The 27,326-nt window shown below is 49.6% G+C and overlaps 1 protein-coding gene across 6 annotated transcripts in view; it reads left to right on the forward strand.

Annotated features, from left to right (window-relative positions):
* The first annotated feature begins 218 nt into the window (after window positions 1-218).
* The window catches only part of MEGF11 (multiple EGF like domains 11), a 227,730-nt gene continuing 200,622 nt past the window's right edge, over window positions 219-27,326 (forward strand). For 3 of the 6 annotated variants that reach the window (XM_063092190.1, XM_063092191.1, XM_063092194.1), the window contains exon 1: window positions 8,745-8,820. In XM_063092190.1, coding sequence (XP_062948260.1) covers window positions 8,760-8,820 — 61 coding nt within the window. In that variant the 5' untranslated portion in view covers window positions 8,745-8,759. Of the gene's footprint in view, window positions 287-4,321; window positions 4,424-8,719; window positions 8,821-27,326 lie in introns of those variants that run through there. The other 3 variants (XM_063092195.1, XM_063092192.1, XM_063092189.1) reach the window with 3 other exon arrangements.

The following is a 27,326-nucleotide window of genomic DNA, read 5'->3' on the forward strand; positions in this document are numbered from 1 at the left end:
TACCATGTTAGTCAAAGCCTGCAAGTGTAAAATATCAAATGCTCATTACGCAACAATGGTGGGAAACTTAGTCTGCTTGGTGACTTCGTTCTGCCGCTTTGTGTGCAAGGTCTCAGCACCAAACAGATGCCCGGGAACACGCTCTGATTAAAGACGCTGCCTCCTTCATTCTCCTGCACAGGCCCGGGATGGCGCTCTTCAGGGCTGGGTTCGTTCTCTTCTCCCTCCTGCAAACTGCCCTCACCCTGAATCCAGAGGACCCCAATGTGTGCAGCCACTGGGAGAGGTAAGATGTGGGACTCAGGCAGCCAGGCACTCCCTGGGGGCTCGCCCTGGGCTTGGCACGGTGGGAGCAAAAGTGCCTTTCCTGGGCTCTCAGGACTGGCAGTAATGTGGCAGCTTGGGTGTGTGGCCAGCAGCCTGTCCCGAGGAGGATGGGTGAGGGGGTCCTGTTGCTGCTGGTCTGGTGGGGGCAGGGGGAAGCCAGGGGAAGGGGTGCAGAGGCCATACCAGAAGAGCCTGCTGCATTCTGGCCACAGCACAAAGTCCTGGGGGATTGGGCCAGGTCTCTGCAGATGGCCTGACTTTGAAGTGCAAGGTTAAAGTATTGATTTTGGTGAGCAGAAAGACAGTGACCAGAGACCCAATCAGGAAAAACTGAATTAAACCCTGGAATTGATTGGCTATGCTGGCCAGGACGACTCTGCCACTTAGATGTTAATAAATCAAATGAATAAAATTAAGATGAGGGCCTGATGGGGGAAGCAGATGGTGGAGGAGGAAAGGCGAGCTGGGTGGTCCATGCTCCACACCTGTGAGGGTGAATGGGCCCGCCCATGGCAGGGAGAGGCACCTCACCCAGGCAGGACAGGGCTCTGGGGTAGCCCAGACACTTGTGGGCCAGTAAGGATTGGCAGGTAGGCAGAGGGACAGTGCCCACACTGGCGTGCTCTCCAGTGACTGGAGGTTCTATCTGGAGTCCTGACAAATCAAGGCTGGAGCAAGAGACTGTGCTGCAGTGTGCCTGTTTCCAGTGAAGTGGGGAGAATACAAGCTCCATGATGGGACGACCTCAGTTCATTCCAATCTAGATTTCCCCACCTGCTAGCTGTGTGACTTTGGGGACATCTCTGAACCACCCTGAGCCTACTTCCCCCTCTGAAAAGTGGGGAGAATAATTATCCTTGCCTCACAGGCTTGTTGGAGGATCAAGGGCACCGGTTTCATGAAAGTGTTTTGAGGACCGTAGAACTCAATGATGGTCTTTTCCTGTTGACGATTCTGTCTTTGCAGGAACCGATTATCACAGATTTCAATTGCACACCAGACTCAGTGAGGGAGTGTGTGAAAAACAGAGTCTCCTGGGGCCTATTCCCAGAGATTCTGATTCAATATTGCATTAGCATAAGCTTTCCAGGTGATTGTGAGATTACTCAGGCCCCTTGCCTATTCTGGTTTTGGTGAATTTAAACTTTATTTCCCAGTGAGTCAGAGAGGTATCAGGTAGAATTCTGCATTGGTCTCTGATTTTTGGGCTCCAGCCTCAGAGAACCCCCTTCATCCATCTGACCCAGCTGGGACACAGTTGCTTCCTGCCATTGTCTGTGCTATGTCCCAGCCCCTAGGATGCCTCCTTCCCATCTGTTTACTTCTGCCTTCCCAGTGGCTCCAACCTGGAACCCTCTCCTCCAGGAAGCCTTCCCTGATAGCAGAGCCCACCCTGACTTCCCTCCTCTCTGAGTACCATTTCTACCAGTGGGTCAGTTCAACCTTAAACCAAACTTTAATTTTCAAAACCTGCCCAACATGAATAAATTTGGAATGTGAAAATATTCTGAACCGAGCTGAACTGAGGTGGCATTTCAGGCTGATTGGGTTATCAGTCGAGGTTACAGCCTGGATGGGAGGATAAGGAATGAACCTAACAGCTAAAATGAGGTCTGGGGACCCTCTGGGCTTCCCCAGGCCTTGGGGTAGGCCTTGCAAGTGATACCTGGTGACAGCAGGCTATCTCCTTCTTCTCAGCTTTTCCAACTCAGCTCCATTGCAAGTTATACATGGAAGGATTTAGCTTGTGTCATTCCAGAAACACACCCCGGTCCCCGGAGACTGCTTAGGAAGAATTTCCCAGCTGGATTAGCGCCTCTGGCATGCTTCTTGTTAATTATGCCCCTCCACCATAAAACCCAGTGTAAAGCCCTCCCCTGGCTAGTAAAGCCTGGCTCTACAAGATTAATCTGGCCCCTCATTAGCATGTTGGCAAATGAGCAGTGTTAAACGACCCAGCCATGAAACCAGGGGCACACACTACGGGTCAGAGACTTGGAGTTGGTGCAGTGTCTCAGCCCAGGGCATCCTGCACGGCTGGGTCCATCCTCCGTGACACTCCCGGCTCCCTCTGTTGGGCTGGAGCCTCTTCTCTGAGCATCCACTGTCCTTGTCACTGCTGGAAAGGGGAGCTGAACCCCTGAGTGCTTAACAAAGGTGGGGAGTCCATTCCTCACGCATGTGTGGTTCCCTCTCTTCCTCGCTGCGGTCGGGGAGGAAATACCCCTCAGTGCTTAGCAAAGCAGACAGATCATTGCCTGTCAAAGCATAATGATGGTCTGCATCTATTAAACACTTACCGTGTGCCCGTTAAGCACATTATGTGCATTATCTTGTTTTATCTTCCCACCATCCTGAGACATAGATGCCATTATTGCCTTCCTTTAACCCTCACGACAATCACTTGAAGTCACTAGCAATAGTTATCCTAGAGTTACAGGTGAGGAAATGAAGCTAATATGCGTGAAATAACAGGTTTAAGTACATGCTGCTCATAAGCACCAGGCTTCAAACTTGACCCCATGTGTCTGGACTCCAGAGCCCGTGCGTTCTTGTCCCCACATTCTCCTGCCTCTACGTGAGATACTCAGGAGATGTGTCAGGTCACACGGTCATGGAATTTCTGAGTTGGAAGAGGCCTTTGGAAAGCTGGGTGTGTGTTGAGCTGCCTCAGTTTCCCTAAGCCTAGAGATAAGACAGGAGTTTGGGCTGTGCCTACATAGATGTGTGCCTCTGAGGCACATCTCCGGTGTGCCAGCTGGTGGGGACACACTGAGGGCGTTCCCTACTTCCTCAGTGTTTCAGAGAAACAGGATTCCCAGTGCCCTGGGTCCTGGAGCGTTGCTGACTGCTCCTGCCGTCCTCCTTCTGGATTCTAGACCCTTGACCTTTCAGGTATGAGGCAGCCTGCTGTGGACGCACCTGGGGAGCTGGCCTGCCCAGATGCCCCTGTGAGTTAACAAACAGTCTCCTCAGGCAAAGCAGGCGGGCTTTTATAGCCTGGCCCCAGCCATCTGGCCCAGGTCAGCAAGCCTTCCGGGGAAAACACTGAATAATACCAGCCCACATAAAAATTAATTCCTGGGATCTCAGCTGAGGTTCTGTCTCCAGCCCGCACAGGAAGTGAGTCCTTGCTTTAGCATCCTGGCTTGAATGCCATTTCATACAACCCCTGCCAGGCCAGCAGGTAGCAACCTTATTTATTTTGTTTAAGCTGAGATCTGCCTCCCTGTGGCTTCCACCTGCTGATCCAGGTTTATAGCTAATGGGCAGGATGACAAGATACCACTCTATCAGGAGGTCTGGGACATGTCCTCAATGTACCCCCTACTATACTAGAGGCAGAAAAGAGTAGAAGGTAACTGGGGGGGCCCAGTTGGCCTCATCTGTAAAGTGAGAACAACAATTATACCTGCCTAAGATTGTGTGAGGACTAAAATGGATTAAAACACTTAACGCAAGGCACTCAATAAATATTAGCAGTTATTTTTACCAGCTGTGCCACCTGGGCAAGCCGCCTCTCTCTGCGCTTTAGTTTCTTCATCTATAAAATGGGACCACTTACTTTATAAAGTTGCCACAAAGATCAGCTACCATGCATATTCTTTGTAAACCATAAAGATCTAAGCAAGATTAAGTATTTTTAAACTTTTTGGCTCTGCTTTCCAGAGCCACACAGAATAAACCTAAACCCTCCTTTATTCATTCTCTGTTAAATGAACAAATGAACTAGAATTTCTGAAAATGAGTTGGACCAAATAGCAGTAAGGGATGTGTCCTGGATCCAACCTGGGGTCAGGGAGGTTTGGATGCAGAGGACATCCAGAGCAGGAGGAGGACAGTTGGAGGGGGGTGTCAGAGCCGTGGGAACTTGGCTGTGGGCCTGGCCTTGGGGCTGTGGGCTTGGCTTCCCTGGGGTTGGAGACTGTATCCTGAGCATCAGCTCAGCCTCCTGAGTGCTGACCACAGCTTCCGTCTCCCGTCTGCTTCTCAGCTATGCTGTGACCGTCCAGGAGTCGTATGCACACCCCTTCGATCAGATCTATTACACACGATGCACAGACATCCTCAACTGGTTCAAGTGCACCAGACACCGGTGAGTACCTCTGTCAGGTGATGGGGCAGGGAGAAGGGCCGGGCTCTCAGGACTTACCTTTGTGCAAGTTGGAAAGAGGCCCCTGGAGCAGATGTTGTCATGCACCTCACATACTCTTGGCACACTGAACTGACATGCTCTGCTGATGGCTTCTTTTCTGGCCAAACAAGCTTGTGGGCAGGGCAGGCCAGAAGTGCTAGAGAGTTAATGCCACTGGGGGCATCTTTCAACCAGTGGCAGATGTGGAGTTGGTGAATAAATACCCAGCTTACTCACCCTTAATACAGAGGGGACAGCTCTGAGGCATGTCCAACACTGTATCCCAGGAGTCTCCAGTTAATGGAACCCCAGTTGCCCATACTAGTAATGCGCTCAATAGCACACCCTGTGTGGGCTGCCTTTCCTTCCTGTCTCAGTTCTCCACTTCCCTGCTAGTGCTTCCTAAGATCACCTCCCAAAAAACTGCTTGTCCTTGAATCCTTGTCTCAGGGTCTACTTCTGGGGGAAAATCCAACCTAAAACCGCCCCCCTCAGAGCAGATGTAGCCCCATGCCAGGCATCTGCTTGGAGAACAGAGTGTAGGCTAGAATTCAGCAACCTCTTGGCACATTGGCCAGATCCCCCTTAGCAGTGCTCAGCATGAATAACTGCACATGGTAATCCTGCACCCTTGTCCGCAGCCCTCCTACAAATCATGACATGCTCCCATGTCACTGGGGAAGAGACGAGAGAAAGGAAGAGAGGACATGTTTTGAGGGATGATCCTGGGCAAGTCACTTTATTTTGGGACTCCCAGTGTACTCATCAAATATATAATGATCCTTGCTCTACCTACCTGTAGGGTTCAGTGAGGCCAGAAATGTGAAAGTAATTTGGAAAGCGCAGGGGACAATGGAGAAAAGTGTGAGATATTAGACACAGGTGAGGTGGCATTGTTATTTGAGGGGTAAAACCAGCAGATGAAGGGTAAATAAGGGGACAAGGGAGAGACCATATGGTGGATCATTTTCCTAGTTGCTGAACATCTGTGTTGATTCCAGATTTCTCTTGCTTCCTTCTATGAGCCCAGTCCCTCTTTGGGAGTTATTTAGAAATCATGGTGGTTAGCAACATGGATGGGGAAACATGCTCTGTGCTGAGAAGCCTAGGTCCTGGTTTTCTTTGAGGTTTTGCTACTAACTTTCTGTGAGACATTGAACATAGCTATACTAGCTCTTTAAAATTTTTCTCTGCTAATTCCAACATCTGGGTCATCTCAGGGTTGGTCTTCATTGATTGCCCTTTCTCTTGTATAGGTGATATGTTTCTTTATGTGTCTAGTAATGTCAGATTGTATTCTGGGCTTTATGAGTGACATGTTGTAGAGACTAGATTCTGTTATGTTCCTCCAAAGAGTATTGATTTATTGTTGTTTTGTGTTTGTTTGTTTTAGCAGCCAGTTTACTTGGCTAAACTCAAATTCTAAATTCTGAAAGTTCAGTATTTGTAGCATTATCTGTACTGCTTGGAATTTGCCTTCCACACACATTATTCAGGGGCCAGAAGTTTGGATAGAGATTTTACAGAGAATTTGAGGCTCCCTTTTCATGGCTCTCTCCTTTCTAAGATTTCCCTTTTCACTAGCTGGCTGCTGGCTCCACTCTGGATTTGTCCTGTGGTTCTTCAAACTAGTGATGTTGTGTGTTTTCTATCTGAATTTTACTCATCCAGAGTATTGTTGAGCTAACTTTCCCAAGGCTGGAAGTTTCCTTCTTCCAAATGTCCACTCCCGTCCAGTATCTGTCTGCTTTTGTTTTCTCTCTAGTGCCTTTGGGTAGTTGTTTTTTTATATTTTTCTGCAGATTTTAGAGTTGTTATTGCAGAAAGCTTGGTCCCATAGGAGCTACTCAGCCACACTGCATCCCCTTGCTCTAGTCTCTGACTGTGAAGTGAGGAGGTGGCGCCAATGCTCCCTTTCAACTCCCCAGTTTTGCCAGAGTTGGCTGCTTGTGGCCCTGGTCAAAGGCAGAGGCAGAAATAGGAATCCTGTGCCTCTCCTGATCCCTGACAAGCCTAGTGTTAGAGCCAAGTTTGCTCTGAGGTGTGGCTCTACTGGGTACTTGGAAGCTAGGGCTGCCGTCCATCACACTGGGCTGGATGGGTGAGTGGATGCTTATTAAAATAGGCTGTGTTCCTGGAACATGAATTATTTTGCTGAATTATTGAGTTGCCTTGCAGCTTTCCTGATGACCCGGAGTGTGCATGCTGACAGCTGCACGATCAGTCTGCTTCAGTGTGGAATGGCTTGTTTTAACTCAGCATCCTTCTCCCGAGAGCAGCCTGGCACCTGGCCCTACCTGCTCCTGCTTCCCAGCCCACACTGGGAGCAAACAAGGACAGGAGAGCTAGAAGCAATGGGTGGCATCTCCCTCCTGAGAGGCTTTGATGATGCCGGGACCACCTTCCCATTGGGAGGGCTTGGGAGTAATCCTGTCTGGTGGGGAGAGTGGACTGGACCAACCTCTCAGTCAACTCTAGTCATTCTCTATCTGAGAGGCTCTCACAACTCCTGAAAGTGCTGGGAGCTGCCCTGCTGTGCTGGGGAAGTAGCTTCTTTTCGAGGCCAGCTTACCTTCCATTATGGGCTTTTGACAAAGTAGAATGACCTTAGCTTACGACATTCCCAAGTATCATAGATTTCCTCAGAGTCCCACACTGTCATTTCTCATGAAGTGAGGGCTTTAAGGACTAGCAGGGCTGCCCCAGCCTGTGCTCTAGGACTCCCTTCCTGAGCTGGCCTGGCCCTCCATGGAAAGCAGACTGTAGGCATTGCCAGTGACTGGGCCCTTGCTGCACTGCCCCTGAGGAGAGGTCCACAGGACAGATATTCTTGGGTGCTGATGAGGAAGTAAAAAGAGCTCCAGCTTCAAGGCCCAGGACTTGGGTTCAAGTCCAAGTTATATTTCATGACCATGGACAAGTTACTTCCTCTCTCTGGTCTCTAACGGCCAATTCAAATATCCTTTGACTCAACATGTGAGGGAGGGGCGCTGCTTCTCAACACCCCATTTTGACTCCCTCTTAAGGACTCAGTCCTGGCATTATCCATAGTTCCCTTGTCTTACTCCTTTGCTATGACTATCTATAAGGCCAGAAAGCCACCATGTGAGAACTGGTACAGGGCGGTAGGTTAAGCCCAGAGCTTTGGAATTAGAATGAGATGGGTTGAATCCTGGCTCTGACATGTACTTGTATTAACTGTGTAATTAACTTCTCTGAATCTCGGTTTTTTCTCATCCATAAAACAAAGGGTGAGGGCCGACCCTGTGGCTCACTCGGGAGAGTGCAGCGCTGGGAGCACAGTGGCGCTCCTGCCGCATGTTCAGATCCTATATAGGGATGGCCGGTTCGCTCACTGGCTGAGCGCGGTCACAAAAAAGGACAAAAAAAAAAAAAAAAAAAAAAAAGAGTGGGCATGGGGCGAGGGGGGTAATATAAAATAAAATAAGAATAAAAGCTCTAAAAAATAAATAAAGGGAGTATAATAATTGTCCCTGCCTCAGGGGGTTGTTGGGAGGATGAAATGGATTTTGTCTGTGATCTCTCTGGCACAGGGCCAAGTCTTAACACTGTGTCAGTGTAAGGCCTAGAACCCAGGTCTCTGACTCCCAGTCCAGAGTGTCTGCTGCTCTGCGGGCCTCAGCTTCTTTCTCTCAGAGGGGTGGGGTCAGGGCCTTCCCAGGGATGGCATGCCAGGCTCCTCTCCAGATGTTATTTTTGGTGTGGGGAGATCAATCCACTCTCTGGGACTGAGTCGGACTCAGAGGGTCCTTTTGCTGACTCTGCTACAGTTCTCCAAGTGGGTGGACCAATACCCAGGGGGCTGTGAGCAGTCTGGCTTGTTGAGGGGGTGAGGAAAGGGGTAGGCACAGAAAGTCTCAGGCCCTGACTCCTGTCCAGGTCACCCATGGGCTCCTCTAGCTCAGAATCTGAAGATTTTAAGGAGCCAAGCAGAAGCACACAGTTACCCTCTGCAACGTTGCCCCAGAAAGTATCCTCTGCAGCCCTTCTATTTAGAAGAGATTGGGGGAAAGTCAGCAGGTTTAGCAAATGCCGTGCTGGTAATACATTCTGCATCACAGCGACCCGGATCCCACTATCGATTTTCTTTTATTGTGTTCCTTCATATTCGACGCCACCATGCATTTTAAAGTAATTATTGAATGGCATCCTCGATAGAGCTTAACACAAATATCATTCTAAACGGGAGTGATTGATTTTCAATACTTTCAAGTGGCTTTCTCCCTTGTGCCTTAGGATCAGCTATAAAACAGCGTATCGGCGAGGCCTCCGGACTATGTACCGGCGGAGGTCGCAGTGCTGTCCTGGCTACTACGAGAATGGAGACTTCTGCATACGTATGTAGGGGCTGCTGCTGTTCTGGCTTCAGTGGGGATGGGAGGGGCAGGGAAAGGAGGGAAAGGAGGTAGGGCTGTCATCCAGGGCCTCTGGGCAGCTGGTCTCAGCTGACCCCAGTATTCCAGAAGTCTCTGCCTGCTGCCAGTGCTCAGAGGGAATAATGAGCTTGGTGCAAACACGTTAGCAAGGGTTTGACCATCAGATCAACCTCTTTACAGGGTGGATGGAAGCAGGTCAGTTCTAGGTTTTGATGGAGGTGGGGGAGAAATGGATCCTTCTGGAGTGAGCACTCTGAGGAGCAAGGGAAAAGAAGTGTTGAGTGCCTGACTCAGGGCTGAGGTTATAGTAGGTGCTCATGAAGGCTTTGTTGGATGGAGGGAGCAATGAATGGATAAATGGATAAAGAATTGGATGGATGGAAGTGGGACAGGGAGGAGGGAATCAGGGCTGGATTGTAGGATGGCAAAACCACAGTACCTGTGGGGGAGGAAGGCAAGGGTAGGACAGACCACAGGGGAACAGTTCCAGGAGGAGGGGAGATTTCCAAAACTGATCGGGGGGTCACTGGGGAAAAGGTGGGTGCATGAAAGACAAATTACTTCTTTCCCTTTTTGTCTGTAGCAGCTCAGAAAACTGAAGCCTTAATGTCCCCCAGAAAGATAAAGCTGAGTTGCTGACAGCTGCAGGCTCTGTGGGGTGGGGGCAGTGCGGTGCAATAAGAGGCACCCAGGAGCAGGAGCCTGTAGGTCTGGGCTCTGTCCCAGCTTCCCAGCTGAGTGGCTTTGGGCAAGTCACTTAATCTCTCTGGGAGAATGATTGCAGGGACCCTATCAGATTCTAAGGGACTCTTTCCCCACTCACCCCTGAGTTGTGGAATGGGGCCAGTGTGGGACTTCTCAATGAGCTTTAGAAGGTTTCCACGACAGCAGGAGAGTGTCAGAGAAGCTGGGGGCCCCCCACTTAATGACTGAGAGGAGAATCCACCCCCATAGCTTCTGCCTCTTCATTTGGAGAGTGATTTTCTTCTTAGCATTCTGTTTGCCATTCGGGTAGGTAGAGCGAGCTAGTACCAGAGAGAAAATTGGGGCAGAGCGGGTGTGTTGATGGTGGGAATAAAATGACAATTTTCCCCTACTGTTGTTATATCTCCCCTAATGCTGAAGAAACTCGATTCTAATTGCATTACGGGAATGAATAAAAAATGCTCCTGCAAATGAGTTCAGTCGCGATGGTTCTGCAGGAAAAATACAGAGGAACTCATCCAAAGCAAATCCCCAAAGGCTGTTTCTCAGGACCAGGGCAGAGGACTGAGCTAGGACAAGGCCTTGGCCAGCACCTCACTGGGGATAGGGTAACTATGAGACCCAGGTGTAGAAGTGAGATGAGGAGTAAGGCGTTACTCCTGCTGCTCTGCGCACAGGGAGTGGACAGAGAGTCAGGCTGGGGGTGGGACACGGGACTCATAAAGCCTGAGCGGGACAGATGTGGGCAGCCCCTCTGAGCTCAGGGTGCAGTGAAGGACTCTGGCATATTATAAAGGGAGTTCGGATGTCAGCAGGGGCTCCAGGAATGGATGAGCACATTCCCTTTCTAATTTCCATTAGTGGACGTTGGTGAAGCTCTTGGAAAATGAGGAGCAGGGCAGAAGTGCTAAGTGTCCTGATTGCACAGGTTCAGTCTTGCTGACTGCGAAGGGCAGTTTATAAGCTCCGGCTTACAACTTACATAACTGCCAGGTGCTACCTGCAATGCTGGTGGCACAGGGTGCTCCACCGGAAGCTCAACTCGAAAAGTCACTTTCAGAACTGAAGGCTGTTCCTTGGAGAGGATAGTAAGCTTTCAGCAGTGAGACAGGACATTGTGGCACCCTGGGTGCTGGCAGTGATGACCCAAGTCACAGAGGCCTGCGTTTGAATCTTGCTCCGCCACTCCCAGCTTCTTCCTCTCTCTCTTCATCGTCTTCAAGCACACACCACCTACCAAGCACCATTCTGATCCCTTTACACACATGGACGCATCTGCTTCTCACAACAGCCCGATGAAGTAGGCACCCTAATTTCTCTCATTTGACAGGAGGGGGAAACTGAGACAAAGCGAGACTTCAAGTAACTAGCCCAAGATCATACAGCTAGAAAGTGGCAGCACTTGGATTTAAACCCAGACTGTCTGGCTCCAGAGTCTGTGCTCCTAGACTGCTTGGACAGGTTGCTTCTCTCTTCATGAATCAGGCAAGACTTTACCTCTCCGAACCTCAGTTTCCACTCATGTAAAATGGGGATAATAATACTTACAGCACTAGGTACAGAGTAGGGTCTTAATAAATGTCAGATAAATGTCAGTTCCCTCCTGCATGGCATTGGTACTCAACATTTTTTCAGTCCTGGCTTTTATTTTAATTGCTCAAAGAGGTCCACGGGGTCTCTCCCTGAGGAAATGTACACTACATATATAAACCTACACACACAGTCCTTTGCACACAATTACAGTGGGTTCATGGATCTCTTGAAACCCTTATGGGGTCCTTGGACCCATGGTAAATAATTTCTGCCATAATCTCATGTTTATCCATTCAACATGTAGCTTCTTACTCTGCAAGATGGGGGGACATGGATACAGGTGCTGGGGGGTTGCTGCCCTCAGAGAGTTTGCAGCCTAGTTGAAGGAGGTGGTTTAGGACACAAAGCGTATACTAAAAGGGTGTTTCAAGCCACTGTTTATTAAACACCTACTATGGTCCACCCACAGTGCTATGCTGGGGGACATAAGAGAAGTGTTAGAAATAGTCCCTGCCCTTGTGGAATCTACAGTGCCCATAGGAATACAAGACTAACACTCAGGAAAATCATTAGACAACAACCCAGAGGCCAGATGTGAGGAAGACCAGACAGAGACAGATGAGCTCGGGCAGGAGAAGATGCTGTGACCTGCGATCACTCAGGAGGCTTTGTGGGGCTTTGAGCTGGACCTTGAGGAATGCAATGGCATCTTTGGGGGCAAGTGGGAGGGGACCCCACCAGCAAAGACATGGAGGTGGGCCTTAGCATGATGGGGAGTGGGGAGGCTGGCCTGACCACAGAAGCAGGTCTGAGCTGGAGGGGGGAGGTAAGGCTGGCTGGCTTAGTCAGGGCGGCCGTCACAAGGAACCACAGTCTGGGTGGCTTCAGCATAGAGAGTTTATGGTCTCACAGTTCTGGAGGCCAGAAGTCCCAAAGGTCTGGTTCCTTCTGAGGGCTGCAAGGGAAGGGTCTTTCCCAGGCCTCTCCCTTGTGTCCGGTAGCTGCTTGGCTTGAGGCAGCAGACCTTTAATCTTCATGTGGCGTTCTCCCTGTGTGCGTCTGTATCCCTTTTTATAAGGACATCAGTCATGTTGGATTCGGGCCCACCCTGATGACCTCATTTTAAGTTGTTTACCTCTGTAAGACCCTGACTCCAAATAAGGCCATGTTCTGAGGTGCTGGGTGTTAAGACTTCAACATATGAATTTTGGAGGGACACAATTCAACCCATAACAGGTGGGTGTCAGCCATTACCCTCAGCCTCTTGTTCCTGCTTATTGTGATGGAAGGAAAGGGAGGGGGAACCAGCCAGCCCCCCACGGGCTTTGTCACCTGAACATGAGAGAATGGAGACTAAGTGCTAAGGGACAGTTGCTGTAAGTTGCAAAGAGGCCAGTGGGTTGCTCTACAGGTGCACCCCTTGGTATTCAGGGCTTCTCCTGACGGACAACAGGGAGAAAGCATGCCTCGCAGTAGTGAACAAGGAGGGAGGGTCTGTCTGTCCAGTCCCCCCGCCTCCCAATCCCCTTGGTCAGTTTCCCCCATAGGGAGTTAACCCCCCAAACTTCCAGGTGGAATATTCTGGACCTTTCAGTGGCTGCTTGGAATGCCAGAGCCTACCATCTACAGTGTGGTTTTTATCCAAATCCAGAAGCGGAGGGATTAAGCAGAAACTCCAGTCACGTATGTGGCTGATGCACACCCGGGCTGTGGCCTAGGGGAGGGCTCAGCACACTCAGGGTGCATGTCAGGTTGGCCCGAGGGAGAGGGCCTGTGTGGCCCCAGTGGGGAGGTCTGCTCAGTGGTGGGTGAGGGGGAGCCAGCTGCTCAGGGTCTGGGAGATTGCTGCACAGAGAGAATCTGAGCGGAGCCTAAGACTTAAATCCATAAACTCCTCACACCAACTCTGTGATTTAGGTCCCTGTTTTATTAGTGCCGTTGTTTTGTACAATTATTATCTAAATTTAAATTCAACTCATATGTCTACTGACTTATTTGCTCACATCTCCTCTTGCATCTCCCTCTCCTTCTAGCTTCAGCTTCATTCTTCTTGAAGGATCTTTAGTAGATTTTTCAGGCAAGGTCTATGAGTGATCAACTCTCTTATGCTTAATTCGTCTGAACATGTCTTGGTTCTGCCCTTGTTCTTGAATGATGGTTTAGCCGCCTATAACGTTCTAGGTTTTCAGTCGTTTTCTTTCAGCGGTTCAAGGGTGTTGTTCCATCCTGTTCTGGACTTTGTCATTGTCCTGCTCTGCAGTTTCACTAGGATGTGTCTGGACGTGTAGTTATTTTTATTCAAACTGTTTGCTTCTCAGAGGTATACATCTTCCTCAAGCTAAGGATCTGTCTTCTTCATCAATTCTGAAACATCCTCAACTATATCTCTTCAGAGATCTCTTTACTTCCATTTTTTCTGCCATCAGAGCTCCAATATGTCGGAGCCTCTTGTTCCATCTTCTATCTCTCCTAAATTCTCTCTTTTCATCTCTTTATCCCATGTGCCGCATCTTGGACATTTTCCTCACATCCATTTTTCAGATCCTATAGCTCTGCTAATTAACTTGTCTGTTGAGGTCTTACTTTCAGTGACTTCACGTGTCATGTGAAGAGTTCTCTTGGTTCTTTTTCAGGTATGCATGTACTTTTTCTGTAGTGTCCTATCCTTTCATTATAACTTCTATTTTTCTTTTATTGCTTTAATTACTCTAAACATATTTCTTCATTGTCTCTTCAGATAGTTTTATCTTGTGCTATTAGTTCTATTAGCTCAAGTTTCTAAAGTATCAATGCTCCTGTTTGTGCTACCTGCTAAAGGAACCCTGTCAAGCAATTACTGCCCATTCCTCTCTTCTGCTTTTTTGTTTCTTACGGGAGACATTTTTCCCCACCCAGAATCCTTTGATTTATCCCTAGGCTGAGGGGCAGCATTTTCATGTTTCCTCTATGTGGAGCCAGCAACTCCAAGGCCAAGTCGGCCCTTGTGTGGGTGTTAAATCCCTGGCTCCCAGCCTGGGCTGGGGCCTTGGGGAGCGGTGGCTATAGCCAGGTCAGATATTGAGCTATCTTGGCTTCAGCATCTGACCTTATTCCCCTCCTATAAACTCCCCCTCTTTCTCACACTTAGGAATTCACTTTTCTCTCCTTAGGGCTCAGCTATGTATTTTAAAAATATTTTATTATATTTGGGGGATGCTTTTGTAACACAGGGGCACAGCATGAGCACTTTTTGCCATGTCACTGGCACTGCCCCTGTTTTATAGTGAGCAGTGGAGTGAGGGCTCTATAACCAGACCCTGTGACATTTGATTCAGTGCCTTCTCGGGCTGATTGCTAACTTCTGACAATGATAATGACAACAGTAGTGTAATGTCTGGTGGTTTCCCCAGCACTTCCACACACACAGTATATCACTTGCTCATCACAGACTGCAGAAGTAAGCAAGCCTTATTATCACTGTCCTGCCACAGAAGAGAAAACCGAAGCTCAGAAAGGCAAAGTGACTTGTCCACATGGATAAGTAGCAGACCAGGAATTCAGGTAGGTGTGAATTCAAATCCCATATTTTCCCCTCCTGTAGTGGGTTTTTTCTTGGCAGGAGGACCTGTGGCCAGAAGAAAGAAGTGGGGTCAGCCACGAGGGTGAGGAGGGGACTGAAGATGCACTGGTTTGATTTTTAAATTTTGCTAAGATGGGTCTCAGTGGGCACCAGGATCAAGGTAGCAAATGGGTATGGGAGTGGAGGGATGGGGAGTGTGTGTGTGTGTGTGTGTGTGTGTGTGTGTGTGTGTGTAAGCAGAGCTGTGTAACCTGTTAGAAACTTATCTTCTCCACATAGCTACTAGGGAGTAGAACTCCCTGCTAGCCCTCTAAGAGGGTCCCCTGGGAATCTCACCTGCTGCCATCACTGGAACAGTGCTGATGCCACTCCCTTGGGTCACCAACACTTGGTGCTGAGCGTTGCTTCCTAAAAGAACAACATCCATCCATCCTTCTGTCTGTCCATCCCTCTGCCCATAAACATTTATGATTATTAGATACCTGTGCCTTGCAGGTACTTCTGAGTCCTGAGGAGAGATGAATAAGCAGCACATGGTCTTGGAAAAGATATTGTCTCAGCATGATAAGCACAGTTTAAATAAGCGGGGAAAGATGGCACCAGGCTGGTGTAGGGAAGGAATGGCTGCCTGGCTGCCCTGACAGGTCCCCGCTGAGTGGTCGAAGTTGGTGCAGCCACCACGATCAGGTCCCCAGTCTATGGGCTTAGAGCATTGATTTAGAATGCTCAAAGTGGCTGATTCACACTGTCACAAGTCCAGGTGATGATTCACACTGACCAAACTCATAAATACTGATGCTTAACCATGATGTCAATTAACTCATTTACAACGAGAAACATAACTACCAAAGATTTGTTCTTGTCCACTTGTTAGTGCTTGGCAGGCCCTCAATAAATAATTGTCAAATGAGCAAATCCATGGTCTGGACACCCACAGTGCCCAGTGGTCTCTCTGGATTCCCCTTTTTGTTAGCACCTATGCTTGATTCTGCCTGTTCTGCTCTGGAATGCCACCTGTTTGTGAGCCACATGACAGTTGATTCCACGTGCTCCTCACCCTCCACCATGTCCCTCCTCTGGCTCCACAACCTGGGGCCCCTTCTGCCACTCTGGTCCCACTGGTTGTGATGCTCCCTTGCCTGTCCATCTTTCCCATTCAAAAGTGTCCTGAAGCAGAGGGACCAAGTCTTTCATATTTTATCCCTAGGGTCAGGCACAGTGCTGGCACTTAGTGTTGAATAATTAGTGAGTGAGTGAGTGAATGAAAAAGACTCATACCCCAAATACTGAGAGACCTCCTAGGGAGAAACAGCTAACTCCTAGGGGACAGAAGAATAGGTAGATCAAGGAAGACCCCTTGGGGGAGGTTCATTTTGAGCTGAGTCTGAAAGATGAGTAGGAACTTGCTGGGAGGACAAGAGACGGCCTATGATGAAGACAGTTTTTGAAGCCCACTGGCCTGGGAGAAAATCCCACTCATTTCTCTACTGGCTGTGTGACCCTGAGCGTGATGTCTCGTCTCTATACCTCAGTTTTCTTATCTATAGAACAGAGCTGCATTGAGGACCACCCCTTTGGGCTGTTGTGAGGATGAAATGAGTTACTACAAAGCAAGTATTTAGTAGCTGGCCTGGTAGAGTTGGCTCTTGTTCTTTGTTATTTTTATGAGTGAGGCCATTCTCTGGCAGAGGAAAAGTGTGAACAGAAACAAGAGGTGAGACAGAGCAGGACAGGGTCAAGACACTGCCGAACAATCTCATGAGGCCATGGAAGGGTTTAAGCAGTGAGTGACACCACGAAGTGGTGTCAGAGAGCAGTCGCCCTGGGGCAGCAGCATGGAGGACCATCAGAGGGTCAGAGACTAGTTATGGGGTTTGTAGGGGGTGGGTGAGCTATGGATGGCCATGCTTGGGCACCTTGGTCAAGGGGACACAGGAGATCTGGGGTCTGTCTGGCTGAGTTTTGCTGGCCAAGCTCTAAACTTCCCTGCCAGCCTTTCCCCCACCCTCAGCGAGTGCCAGCAAGGTCACGGGTGCTGACGCAGCCAGGGAAGGATTGAGGTGCCGCTTCTTAATTACCAGCTGTAGCTGTAATTAAACCTCTGCTATCCGGACTCTGAGGGGAAGCCTTTATTAGTGTCAGAAGCAGTCAGGCATTTCTGTAAGCCCACTTCCTGGGTGTCCTGGGCCAGCTAAAGCCTGTGAAGTAGCTCACCTTTCCCAGTCTAAGTGTCGGTTCCTCTCTGGAAACGTCGCATAGCATTCCATACCCCTTTTCGCTCTTCTGGATTCCCTCCATATCTGTGGAAGACCACCTGTGGTGTCTGGTCCTCACTGGGTGTTTGCTGCTTACCTAGAGTTCTCACTGTGGCCTGGCCCCAGCTAACTCTGTGACCCACCTCCTTCCACGCTGCCCCTCTCCCAGGCTGGCCTTCTTGCTCCTCCTGCATGAACGTCACACCCCCTCCTGCACACAGGACATCTTGGCATCTCCCGTTCCCTGTGCCCAGGACGCCCTCCCCCAGATAGCCATGTGGCACCACATGCCTTGCTCCCTTATTTCACTCAGTCAGATGTCATGTTTCAGAGATCCCTGACATCTTTCTATACCCCATTAGCCTGGTTTTTTTTTCTAAGTACTATCACTGCCTGACATAGAATACATGTATTTTTATTTTCTTTCTTCCCAACTAGAATATACACTTGATAAGGACAAGGGACTTTGATTTACTCACAGCTGATAGCCCAACTCCTAGAAGAGTGCCTGGCATATAGTAGATGTTCAATAAGAGTTGAATGAATGGATGAATGAACAAATGAACTGTAAGCTCCTGTGGGCATGAGCACCATTTTTAAAACATTGTTGTAGAGTCCACAGTGGCTTACAATGTGCCAGGCACATAGCAGGGGCTTGGAAAATACTGAACAATAGACCAGCACCCCCAATCCATTCCAGTTCCAGGAGATCTGTCACCCCTTCCATATTTTCTGACAGTCCCCTCCTCCTCCCCCCACACGGCTGCCCCCTCCAGCTGCATTTCCCAGGCTCCTCCACACCAAGCCTTGTTAGTCTGTATCTTGCTTCTTCAGACTCCCATTGCCTGATTGCTGATCCTCTATGTCCCATCCAGGTGCCTGAATTCTGCACATTCTCTCATTGCTTGGGCTTCGTGCAGGCTGCTCCACTTTTAGGACGCCTGGTCCTGCTCCCCATTTCTGCCTAGTGGCCCAGAAGACTCAATGCAAAGCTGAATGTCCTCTCAGAGACCCTCCCTCTTCCCTCCTATCCTGATCTCAGCCCCTTTCAGCCCAGACTCCCATTGTCTCCCTCACTGGACAGTGAGCTCCTTGAGGTCCCAGGCTCTGGGGCCCCTCCGTATCCCTACTGCCCAGCACAGGACATGAGAAGGACATGTGGGCTGACTTCTCCCAGGGGCCCTTAAGGGATACCCAGGAGTAGTCTCTGGGCAGGGCCCTGAGACCCCAGAGTGGAGAGTGGCCTGCCTCACGTAGGGCCCTGGTCCTCTGACTCCTCCCCACTCCTAGCCTTCAGGTTCCCAAAGCCCCTCCCAGAGTTCTGGTGTCTGCACCCATGTCATGTATGTGTGTGAAGAGTCTAGGGACCCTGCTCTGGGGTGCTGCAGGGACTGAGCCCCCCGTCCTGGGATCCAGGAGGCCAACCCTCTGGGTGAGAGCCAAGCTTCCACAACATGAGGAAGCAGCGATGAGAGGGAAGTTGGTGGAAGGAGACAGATAGTTCCTCACACGGTGCCTCCTGGTTTGCTGAGCGCCATCTTCCCTCCTGGCTCTTGGCCTGTGCGGCAGAGACATTTCACAAGAGTGATTATTAACGGGGTTTGTGGACAATGGACATAGCAGTCCCCAAATCTCTTCTAATACTTGCTTTTTGATTAAAGAATGCTGTGTGCCTTCCATGAGGGCGAAAGTGATGGCTCAGAGTCTCCCTCGGCCTCCTGAAGGCCACTTTCGTGTCTTTGAAGAGCTTTGACCCACTGCCCATCAAGTGAGGGGGCTGGCTCGGGGGAACTGGACATCCCCTCACACCATGCTGGTCGGGCATGGCAAGACCCATGGAAAGCCCTAGAACAAGGTCCCTTGTGGCAGGCACACACATCCCACTGTTCTCACCTTGTCTATGCTCGGGGATAAGAATAAAAGTATTTAACTACAGGTTGGGTACTGCCACGAATAAGTTAGAATGGAACAGAGTCCCGGAGGCCCCTTGTGGGGCCAGGGTTGACCCTGTAGTTGCTGGATTATGGAAAGGTGGAAGGCTGGGAGGGGGGCAAGGGTGGCAACCACTTACCAACGAGGACAGGAGTGTTTTAATACTCCACATTCAGTGCCCTTCACCCCAGTCTAAGTCTTGGCCTGAACCGGAAACCCTGGGTCTCATTTGACCCTGGAGGTGTGATGCATCCCTCTGAGGACAGGGCATCTCAGCTCCGGGGTCAGGCCGTGTGCACGTGTGTGCATGTGGGGTTGCGAGTCTGCATGTGCAGAGGCTGCTCCCACCTCCCGCGGCAGTGTCTGTGCAGACATGCTGTACCAGGAAATGGAAAGGTTAAGAGCACGGACCCTAGAACCAGACTGCTGCCTACTCCCTGTGCAACCTTGGGCAAATCACTTAGCTTCTCTGTGCCTCGCTTTACTCACCTATGAAATGGGGTAGCTTTAGTCCTTCCTTGTTGTGGCAGTGTGAGGATTAAACAAGTGAATATACATGAGGAGCTCAGAACAGTGCCAGACACACGGTAAGTGCTGCGGGGGTGTTAGCTCTTATCATTACACGCATACGTGTATGAGAAGTCTTCACAAGTTCATGGAAAGATTCACATCATCTTTTAATTCCATTTTTTCCATGAACTTTTTGAACTACCCTCATATGTTTGTGAGTATTAGGTTTCACTGTGTCTGAAGAGCTCCGCTTCTTACATGTGTGCACATGCATGTTCTCTGTGTATTACTTGTTGTTCAGTATATGCATATTGCATGTCTGCCCATGAAAAAGCTCCCTATAACCCATGTGCTGAGTGAACACCTGCATGCTTGCACGTTCAGAGAGTCTGTGGGCTCACCTCTCCTAGGTTCTCCCAAGAGTCACCTTCCCCATCACCGTTTGCCACTTTCCTTTCTCCTTCCCCTTTTTAAGCAGCCAGTGGTGCTAAATTGTCACCAGGGGAGCCAGAATTGCTTCTTTGCTCCTGATGAGGTGGGAAGGGGGGCCAAATGACACCATCAATCTCCTTCCCCAGGATGGAGGCAGACCTGGAACCAAGGGCAAAAGCCAGGAGGCTTCCTCCCTCCCCTGATAAGACAAAGAACTGACCCTCTGGTCACCTTTATCCTGGGCCTGGCCAGAAAGAAAGGAAAACTCCCAAACCTGGGGGCCAGGGTTGCTGCAACTTAAAGGCAGCCCCCTTTGAGCCCCCTTAAGTGTGGCCAGGTGGAGGGACCAGGGCCTTGGCCTCTGTTTACTCACAAGGTTCTATCTACCAAACAAACTGCGAAGGCCTGATAGTAAATCAGCAGCCAGCGTGATTTAGAGGACTGTTTGCTCAGCTAAGCTTTTGGCAAGGTAAATGCATAAGCTGTGGAAAATCTCTTTGAAACAGCCGCAGGGCTCAAACGCCCTTCAGTCCTCCATAAAGGATTCTCCAAATTATATAGACTAGATTAGTATCTCTATTACATAAAACCATTTCAGTGCCTGCTACAGTTTTGAGAATAAAGTCACTGGACAGACCTTTTGTTGCCTTGCCCCCCAGCACCTGGTAATTGAAGATTTCCCTTTAAAAGTGTGTCAGGTGGAAAGAGCTCCTAATTTACTAAGTGGAGGGGCCTTTGTTAGGGAGACTGATGCTTTGTTCTGCTTGTCCCTTTTAATCTTGTTTTTGCACAATGGACTTACATAAAGCACTACCAGAGGATTGATGCTGGTGGGGAACAAGGGCAGGGCCCGGCCGTGCAGAAGGGAAGCCAGGCAGGACCTCCTTTTCCCTCTTGTCTCTTTCTTCCTCCTCTTCTTGATTTTCCCTTTTCTAGTCTGGGCTCCTTCCTCTGTCTGGACTCTGGAGCCCTGGGATGCACTCTGTGGTTTGTAGGAGTGCCCTCCCTTGTTTTCTTCTATCAGAGCACACTTCCTCCTTTTTTAATTGCGGCTCTGCATGCAAACCCCAGAGGCAAGATCCAGGTTTGGTTATACATTCTCTGCCGGGTTTCAGATGCCATCTGGTACCTGATGGGACAGTTTTGGTTGGAAGGCTTTCCCGGGTCCTGGGGCATTAAGCAGCATTTGTTGTCTGAGAGTCCTACCCACGCCTTCTGGCTCCAAGGAGGAGGAGATCACTGGACCCTGGTTGAGAGGACTTGCATTTTACTTCTAGCAGGAAGCCACCCCCTGTGGCTTGAGGCCCCATGGTGCTGTCAGATGTGAGCCCTGAGCTGGCTTTCAGAGACAGAGTTCTCATCTCCAGCTTGGCTATTTTCTTGCTGTGCAACTGGATTCAGGATTCCACCTCCCTGGGCCTTAGCATTCTCATCTATAACATAAGAAGAGCTATCAGCTCTGAACTTCTATGAAATAGGAGTTCAAACTATGGTGACTGTGTGCGTCAGAGGTTTTTCTCATTTTGAAATCAACAGGCAAGGTTAACATGAGACCCAAGACCAACAGAGTAGTTTAAAATGGAAACATGAAATTGCAGATCATTATGAAATGAATTAGAGCAAGAACCTAGAAGAAGCAAAGTGATTGCAAAAGAATCATGAAGCATAGAGTCCTGGACCTGGGAAACGTCATCTGGTTTGTTTCAAGATGGCAGACATACATATCCGTATGGTTATCTTGACAAATTTCATGTGGGCAAGAGGTTCATAAGCTTCCCAATGGCAAGGCCATTTCTTCCCAGACTGTGTCCCCTAATGGCCATCGCAGGCCTTCTCAGTTTCTCCCAAAGACTTCACTGCTTGTCTGGGGTAGGGAGAGGGGAAGGAGGCGCTAACAGCAAGATAAAGAAGCTGGTTTGGGCACATTAGCCCTGTTTGGAACCTGTCCTAGACAATGACCTCCTTTGAAGGACACTTGCCTTCTCAAGGACTAAGGGAGGGGCTCCCAGTTTTTGTGTCAGGTCTGTATATATGTTTTCTCATTTTAGACTCAAGATGACTTTCTAGTAACATATTTCACTCTCTATGTGGTAAAACTGAGACTCAGAATTAAATGACTTACTCAAGGACCCACAGCTAGGAAGTGGTGCAGCCGGGTTGGGTTTTGAGTGCACTAATATGGAAAAAGCTGAGGTTATAAAATCCACCTGGACCTTCACTTTAAAGGAACAGGGCCCCTGCCCCTGGCTGGGGGTCTCCTTGTCATTAGTGCTCAGGCTCTGTGCGGTGGAGCATCCAGCTCAGGGGCCCTGGGTTGCAGCCCTACCTGGCACTTTAACTAACTGAGTGACTTAGACCTGCCATTCCCCTCTCTGGGTCTCTCTTTTCTCATCTCTAAATAGGAGTAGCAGCCCCCGTGCTACAAGAGAATATAATGGGGCCTTATAATACCAGCCCCTGCCACCTCCCATCTTGCCCGTCCAACAGTAGAAATAACAATTTCTTCCTCCTCCTCCCCCACCCTTCTCTTCCTCCATCCCTCTCCTCCTCCTCCTCATCAAGATAGCTAACACTTGCATAGCACAAACTATATGTTAGGCTTTATTTCTGTATTAACTCATTTAATCCTTACAACAATCTCTTGAAGTAGGTACTATTAACATTCTAATTTAAAAGATGAGGAAATGGAGGCACAGAGAGGTTACATAACTGGCCCAAGGTCACACAGGAATGAAGCAAATAGGAAGTCAGACTCAGGCATCTGGCATCATTTCCATGCTTGTAACCATTCTGTTACAGCCAGTGGCCTGTAGACTTGGCTGCTCCAGGGCTGCATTCAGAAGCTTCTGTGTCTGGCATTTCTGGAGATTGAGGGTGGGCAGTACTTAGCTGGTAGGATATCTACTGCACCTGGCTGTCTCACCTTGCCATGTGTGGTCACTCCACCCCCAAACCTGGCCATCTGTCCTGCTCAGTTTCCATTCTAGGTCCCAGTTCCTGCTGGGATGAAGCTTGGTCTGGGGAACCCCACTGTTTAGCCTCTCTGTACCTCAGTTTCCTCATCTGTGTAATGGGGATGATAACAGTACCTTTCACTTAGACTTGTGAGGGTTAGGTGAGTAAATTCACGTAAGGTGCTCAGAGCAGTGCCTGGCACACAGTAAGTGCTTAATGGGCATCAGGTCATATTAGCCAGTATGGCAGGATAATGCAGAGTTTCACTGCTAGGCCAAGGGCAGTAGGACTCCTAGTTTTCAGATCTGGAAAGGAGCCCTGGTCATACAGGCGTAAGGTTGGGAGGTGGGGCACACAGGTCCCCTGCCTGACTTCCTAAGGAAAGTGTTCAGAACTGTCAGAAAGAATAGCAAATAAATATTATCAAACTCATAGTCTGTATCACAGAAATGCAGTGCAGGAACTCATCCTTGTAAATGGTGAAGTCCCAGTCATGGCTCTGCCTGCTCTGGGCCATGCCCAACTTGCGACATTTCCACCTAGAGAGCAATGACACAAGTGTACATCTGCATCTTCAGGGTCCTGGAGTTCAGCCTCCCGGTGTCCCAGAGAGAAATGATGATTCAGAACCCCCGAGAAAGGTCCAAGGACCAGCAAAGTGCTCTTGATTTTCTACTGAGGGGTTCAGTGAATTCTTAAAGCACAAGTTAATTTTAAAGGCGTTGGTTAATAACTTTACAACTCAAATGGTGAAAAGGGGTGTGAAAGATTTGTCTGTCTCCATCTGTCTAGAATGAAACAAGCCTCTATCAAAGGGCGGACAGCATGACCTCTCAAGGTCACTTTCCAGCCCAGAATTCTAGCCCTGCCCTTCACAGAGAAGTGGCACACTGACTTCTGCACAGGCTCCCATGCTGAGTCTGAGACAGTAGACATCCCCAGCAAAGCCGGCATGCTTCACCCTCCAGCTCCTGGCATGTATTTAGCTTGATGGAGCTTTAAAACACAGCTTCTGACATGTGTACAAACCACACGTGGTGTAATGTGGATGCCTCAGCTGGAGGTCTTAATTACCTGCTAAGAACAAGAGACGGTTCTAAGATCTGTGAAGTTGCTTGTGGAAAGTGGTTTATTTCCCGGAGCGGGGTGCGGAGCAAGGGGAGCCATATGGCCCAGTGGTGGAACAGCTGTCTCTTGAGAAGGAACAATTCAGGAGCTTCCACCATCTGGGTGAATTACAAGACTTGCAATTTTTATACATATGTTGCGGCAACTTACCAGCACAGCAGTCAAGTGGGTGGATGATGGAGAAAGATGGAGTGCCCCGTGCTGTGTGCCCTGGCCCACTGCATGGCCATCCATCCCCAGAAACCCTGACTCCGTGGGCTCCTCCCGAGCCTGTCTGCCCTGACCAGGGCCTGCCTGTGAGGTCACATGGGCCAGTGCCCTGCCAGTTCCCTGGGAATCCCCCATCTTCCACTGGGCAGATGGGCCTTCCACTTTCTCCAGAAAATATACATGTCATTCCTTGAACTGCAGTCTCTGCTTGCTTCTTCGGCAGGGCTGGGGAAATCGAGTTGAAGAGTGCTTAGTGGTTTGGGGCTGGTATATTTTCTCTGCTCTATGATCCGTGTTAGGTTAAAGGGGCCAGAGCTGCTTTTTCTTCCCACAGAAGATAACTCAACCTGGACAGGCTTCCTCTGGGAGAATTAAAGGTGATGAGGGACTTCTGTTGGCTGGAACCATTCATATCCTTCTCCCAAGTTGCCCTCTCCCTTCCTACTTCCCCAACTGGTTGGAATGATGAAAATATATATTCCAGTGTGTTCTCATGCCAGATGATAACTCTTTTCCTTTAGTTATTGGCGGTCTCACAGAGCAAGTGCTGCGTATCTGGACAGCAGCGGGTAGAGCCGGGTGGTGGGCCTGCGGAGCACCAGGCCTGCGGTGGGAGCTCTTCCTCCTTCGTCCAGCAGTGCTTCGTGCTGGGCTCTGGTGTTCCCTGATCTGCCGAAAAGCAGAAGCACAGAGAGGCCACGTGCATGGCCAGAGGTCCTTGAGCTAGGAACCAGGAGAGAGAAAATTCAGACTCAGTCTGTGTGACTCCAAAGCCAAGGCTCTTTCCTAGAAACTGCCAGAGCTGGACAGAGGCAGATCTCTGAATGAATGTTAGCAGAGAGTGTGCTTTTCAGGAAAAAGGCATCGCACAAATTACTATGTGTCAGGGCCTCTCAATATCTCTCCCACTGACAAGCCAGAAATTGTCACATTAGAGAGATTCTGCTGGGTGATTTCCTTGTCTCCAGAAGGTTCCTGCTAAAATGTAGCTCTGTTACCTAATGAGGTAACGTGTTTCTCTCTGTGCTCCTTAGGATAGATAGAGGTTGATATAGGTGAAGGATACTGGTGCCCCCCACCTTTAAAATTTGATCTGAAGCTAGCTCTGCTCCCATCCTGATTGTTCCACGTCACCTGTTGCAGGAACACCCTGAAGTGAGTCTCTACAATCTAGAAATCACAGCCAACCTAAGCAGGTTGGCCTTCGGTGGATTGCCCAAGTCCACTGCCAGGGTGTCCTGGTCAGGAGGAAGTGTTGCCTGTGGCCCCCGCCATGTCTTTTGCTCCATAATTTGTGGGGATGGGGCACAACCTAAGGTCACTGTCTCCCCAGCCAGAAGAAGCTGCTCTCTCTCCAGAAGCCCAGAGCAGACTCTGGGTGCTCTGCTGTTCTACCTGCTGTGCTCTGTGTGAGGTAATGTCATTGTCACCTGTTCTCCCCCCTTGGCTCCCTTGGGGAAGTTGCCCTGAAGGCCGCCAAGGCAGGGTTTGGATCTGAATGTCTCTGTGTAGCTAACAACAGTTAGTAGGGTTTGTTGACCATTTCAGCACCTGCCAGGAGAGGGCTTTGGGGAAATCAAAATGGCCCCTCCCAAAAAAGGCTGGGGGCCTTGAGCATTAATCTCCAGGAGCAGAAGTGCTGATTTGGTCTTTAGGGGGCACTTTGTTTTGGTCCCCCTCCCCAGAGATGGCCCTGGGAGTCAATCCCAGCCCATTAAGCCTCCTGTGCTGGTGTTGGTCTGGTGACGGCCTCTGATCAATGAAGCCGAGGAGGCTGGAAGTGAGAACTTCTTTCCTGCTTGGCTTCCCCCCACCCCCGTGCCACCCCACTCTCTTCTTCATAAATCCCCCTTTTCCTTGAGTGGAGGCCATTTGAGAGTTCTCCTCTTGTTACATGCACTGAGGGGAGGACAGGGAGGGGAAGATGCACTAAGGGGACAGGGTGTCAGGGAACCCACACTTACAGGTGGAGGTTCAGTATTCTGGTCCCCAGCAAAGTCATATTGGGAGAGCAAGGGCCAAAAGTCAAATGGAGTAGCTGGGGTCCAAGCTGAGAGGTGAGACCCTCTGTTCTGGAACCCCAGGCCTTGAGTCCATGGTGCCAGGCTGCCAGTCAGGAGATATCAGGGTGGATCCTGACTCTTCTGTGCACCCAGATCAGGGAATCACATATTCTCAGGGTTAGGTGGGACCCTTCAGGTTGCTGAACCTGGACACACCACTCTGGATGATATTCTCTACCTGGGCCTCAAGGTCACCATTCATACTCTTGATATGTAACCAGGCCTCACAGAGCCATGCAACAAGGAGGCCCTGCTGCTACCACAGCCACAGTGATGTCATTCAGGCTCAGTTTGATTACCTTGGTTGACAGGGAGCTCACTGTCTCCTGAGGGAGCCCAGATAGGTTTGGACTACTCTTGAGAGGAGAAAGGTATTGATTTTGGCCCCAGGACAAATCTCTCTTTTCTATATAACAGCTTTTCAGATGTCTAAAAAACTGTTTCCCCTTTCCCTGCCCTCCAACCAATATTCTCTTTTCCAGGCTAAATATCACCAGTTGATTTTCAAGCACCTCTTCTGTGCCAGGCTCTGGGCCAGGTGATGTAGAGACAGGAATTCATAGAACAGACGTGGCCCTTTACTCATGGAGCTCACAGCCCAGCAAGGTATCATTCCCAGACTCACCTGTTGAATGTAGGAAGGGCTGCAGCTGCAGGTATAGCTTGATCAGGGCAGAAGGTGACAGCCCTGCTCTGTTCTCCATACTTCTATTAATGTCTGTGCGATCCCTGGGCATCACCCTGAGGATAACAACACTTGCTTGCCTGCCTCACAAGGTTGGTGTGTGTACCTGACATGAATCAGATTTTTACTTCATTATAAACACATGTAGGATATTATTTACATCTAATCCCATGGGGGCAGAGGGGTAGGAAAAGAAAGGTGTATTTTGGTGGTGTCCTTATGACAATCATAACTGCACCTTTTCAGATAAGAGGGTCATCCATTCAACTAACGTACTCCAACGGGTGAACAACCTGCTTGTCTACTTTTTATTTGGGCACCATATATTGAGAGCTTCCTGTGCTGGGGCTGGGGGTGGATATTAGGGGCAAAAAAAGATATGGGGTGTCTGTCCCCATGAAGCTGACAGCCTAGTGAGCGACAGGCTATGAACAGCCATCCCCGGATAAATCGAGAATGGCATTTGTGATGGGTGTCGTGGAGGAGGACACACGGGGTGA

Source organism: Cynocephalus volans, chromosome 3 (assembly GCF_027409185.1).
Source record: "Cynocephalus volans isolate mCynVol1 chromosome 3, mCynVol1.pri, whole genome shotgun sequence".
In the NCBI taxonomy this organism is placed as follows: Eukaryota; Metazoa; Chordata; class Mammalia; order Dermoptera; family Cynocephalidae; genus Cynocephalus; species Cynocephalus volans.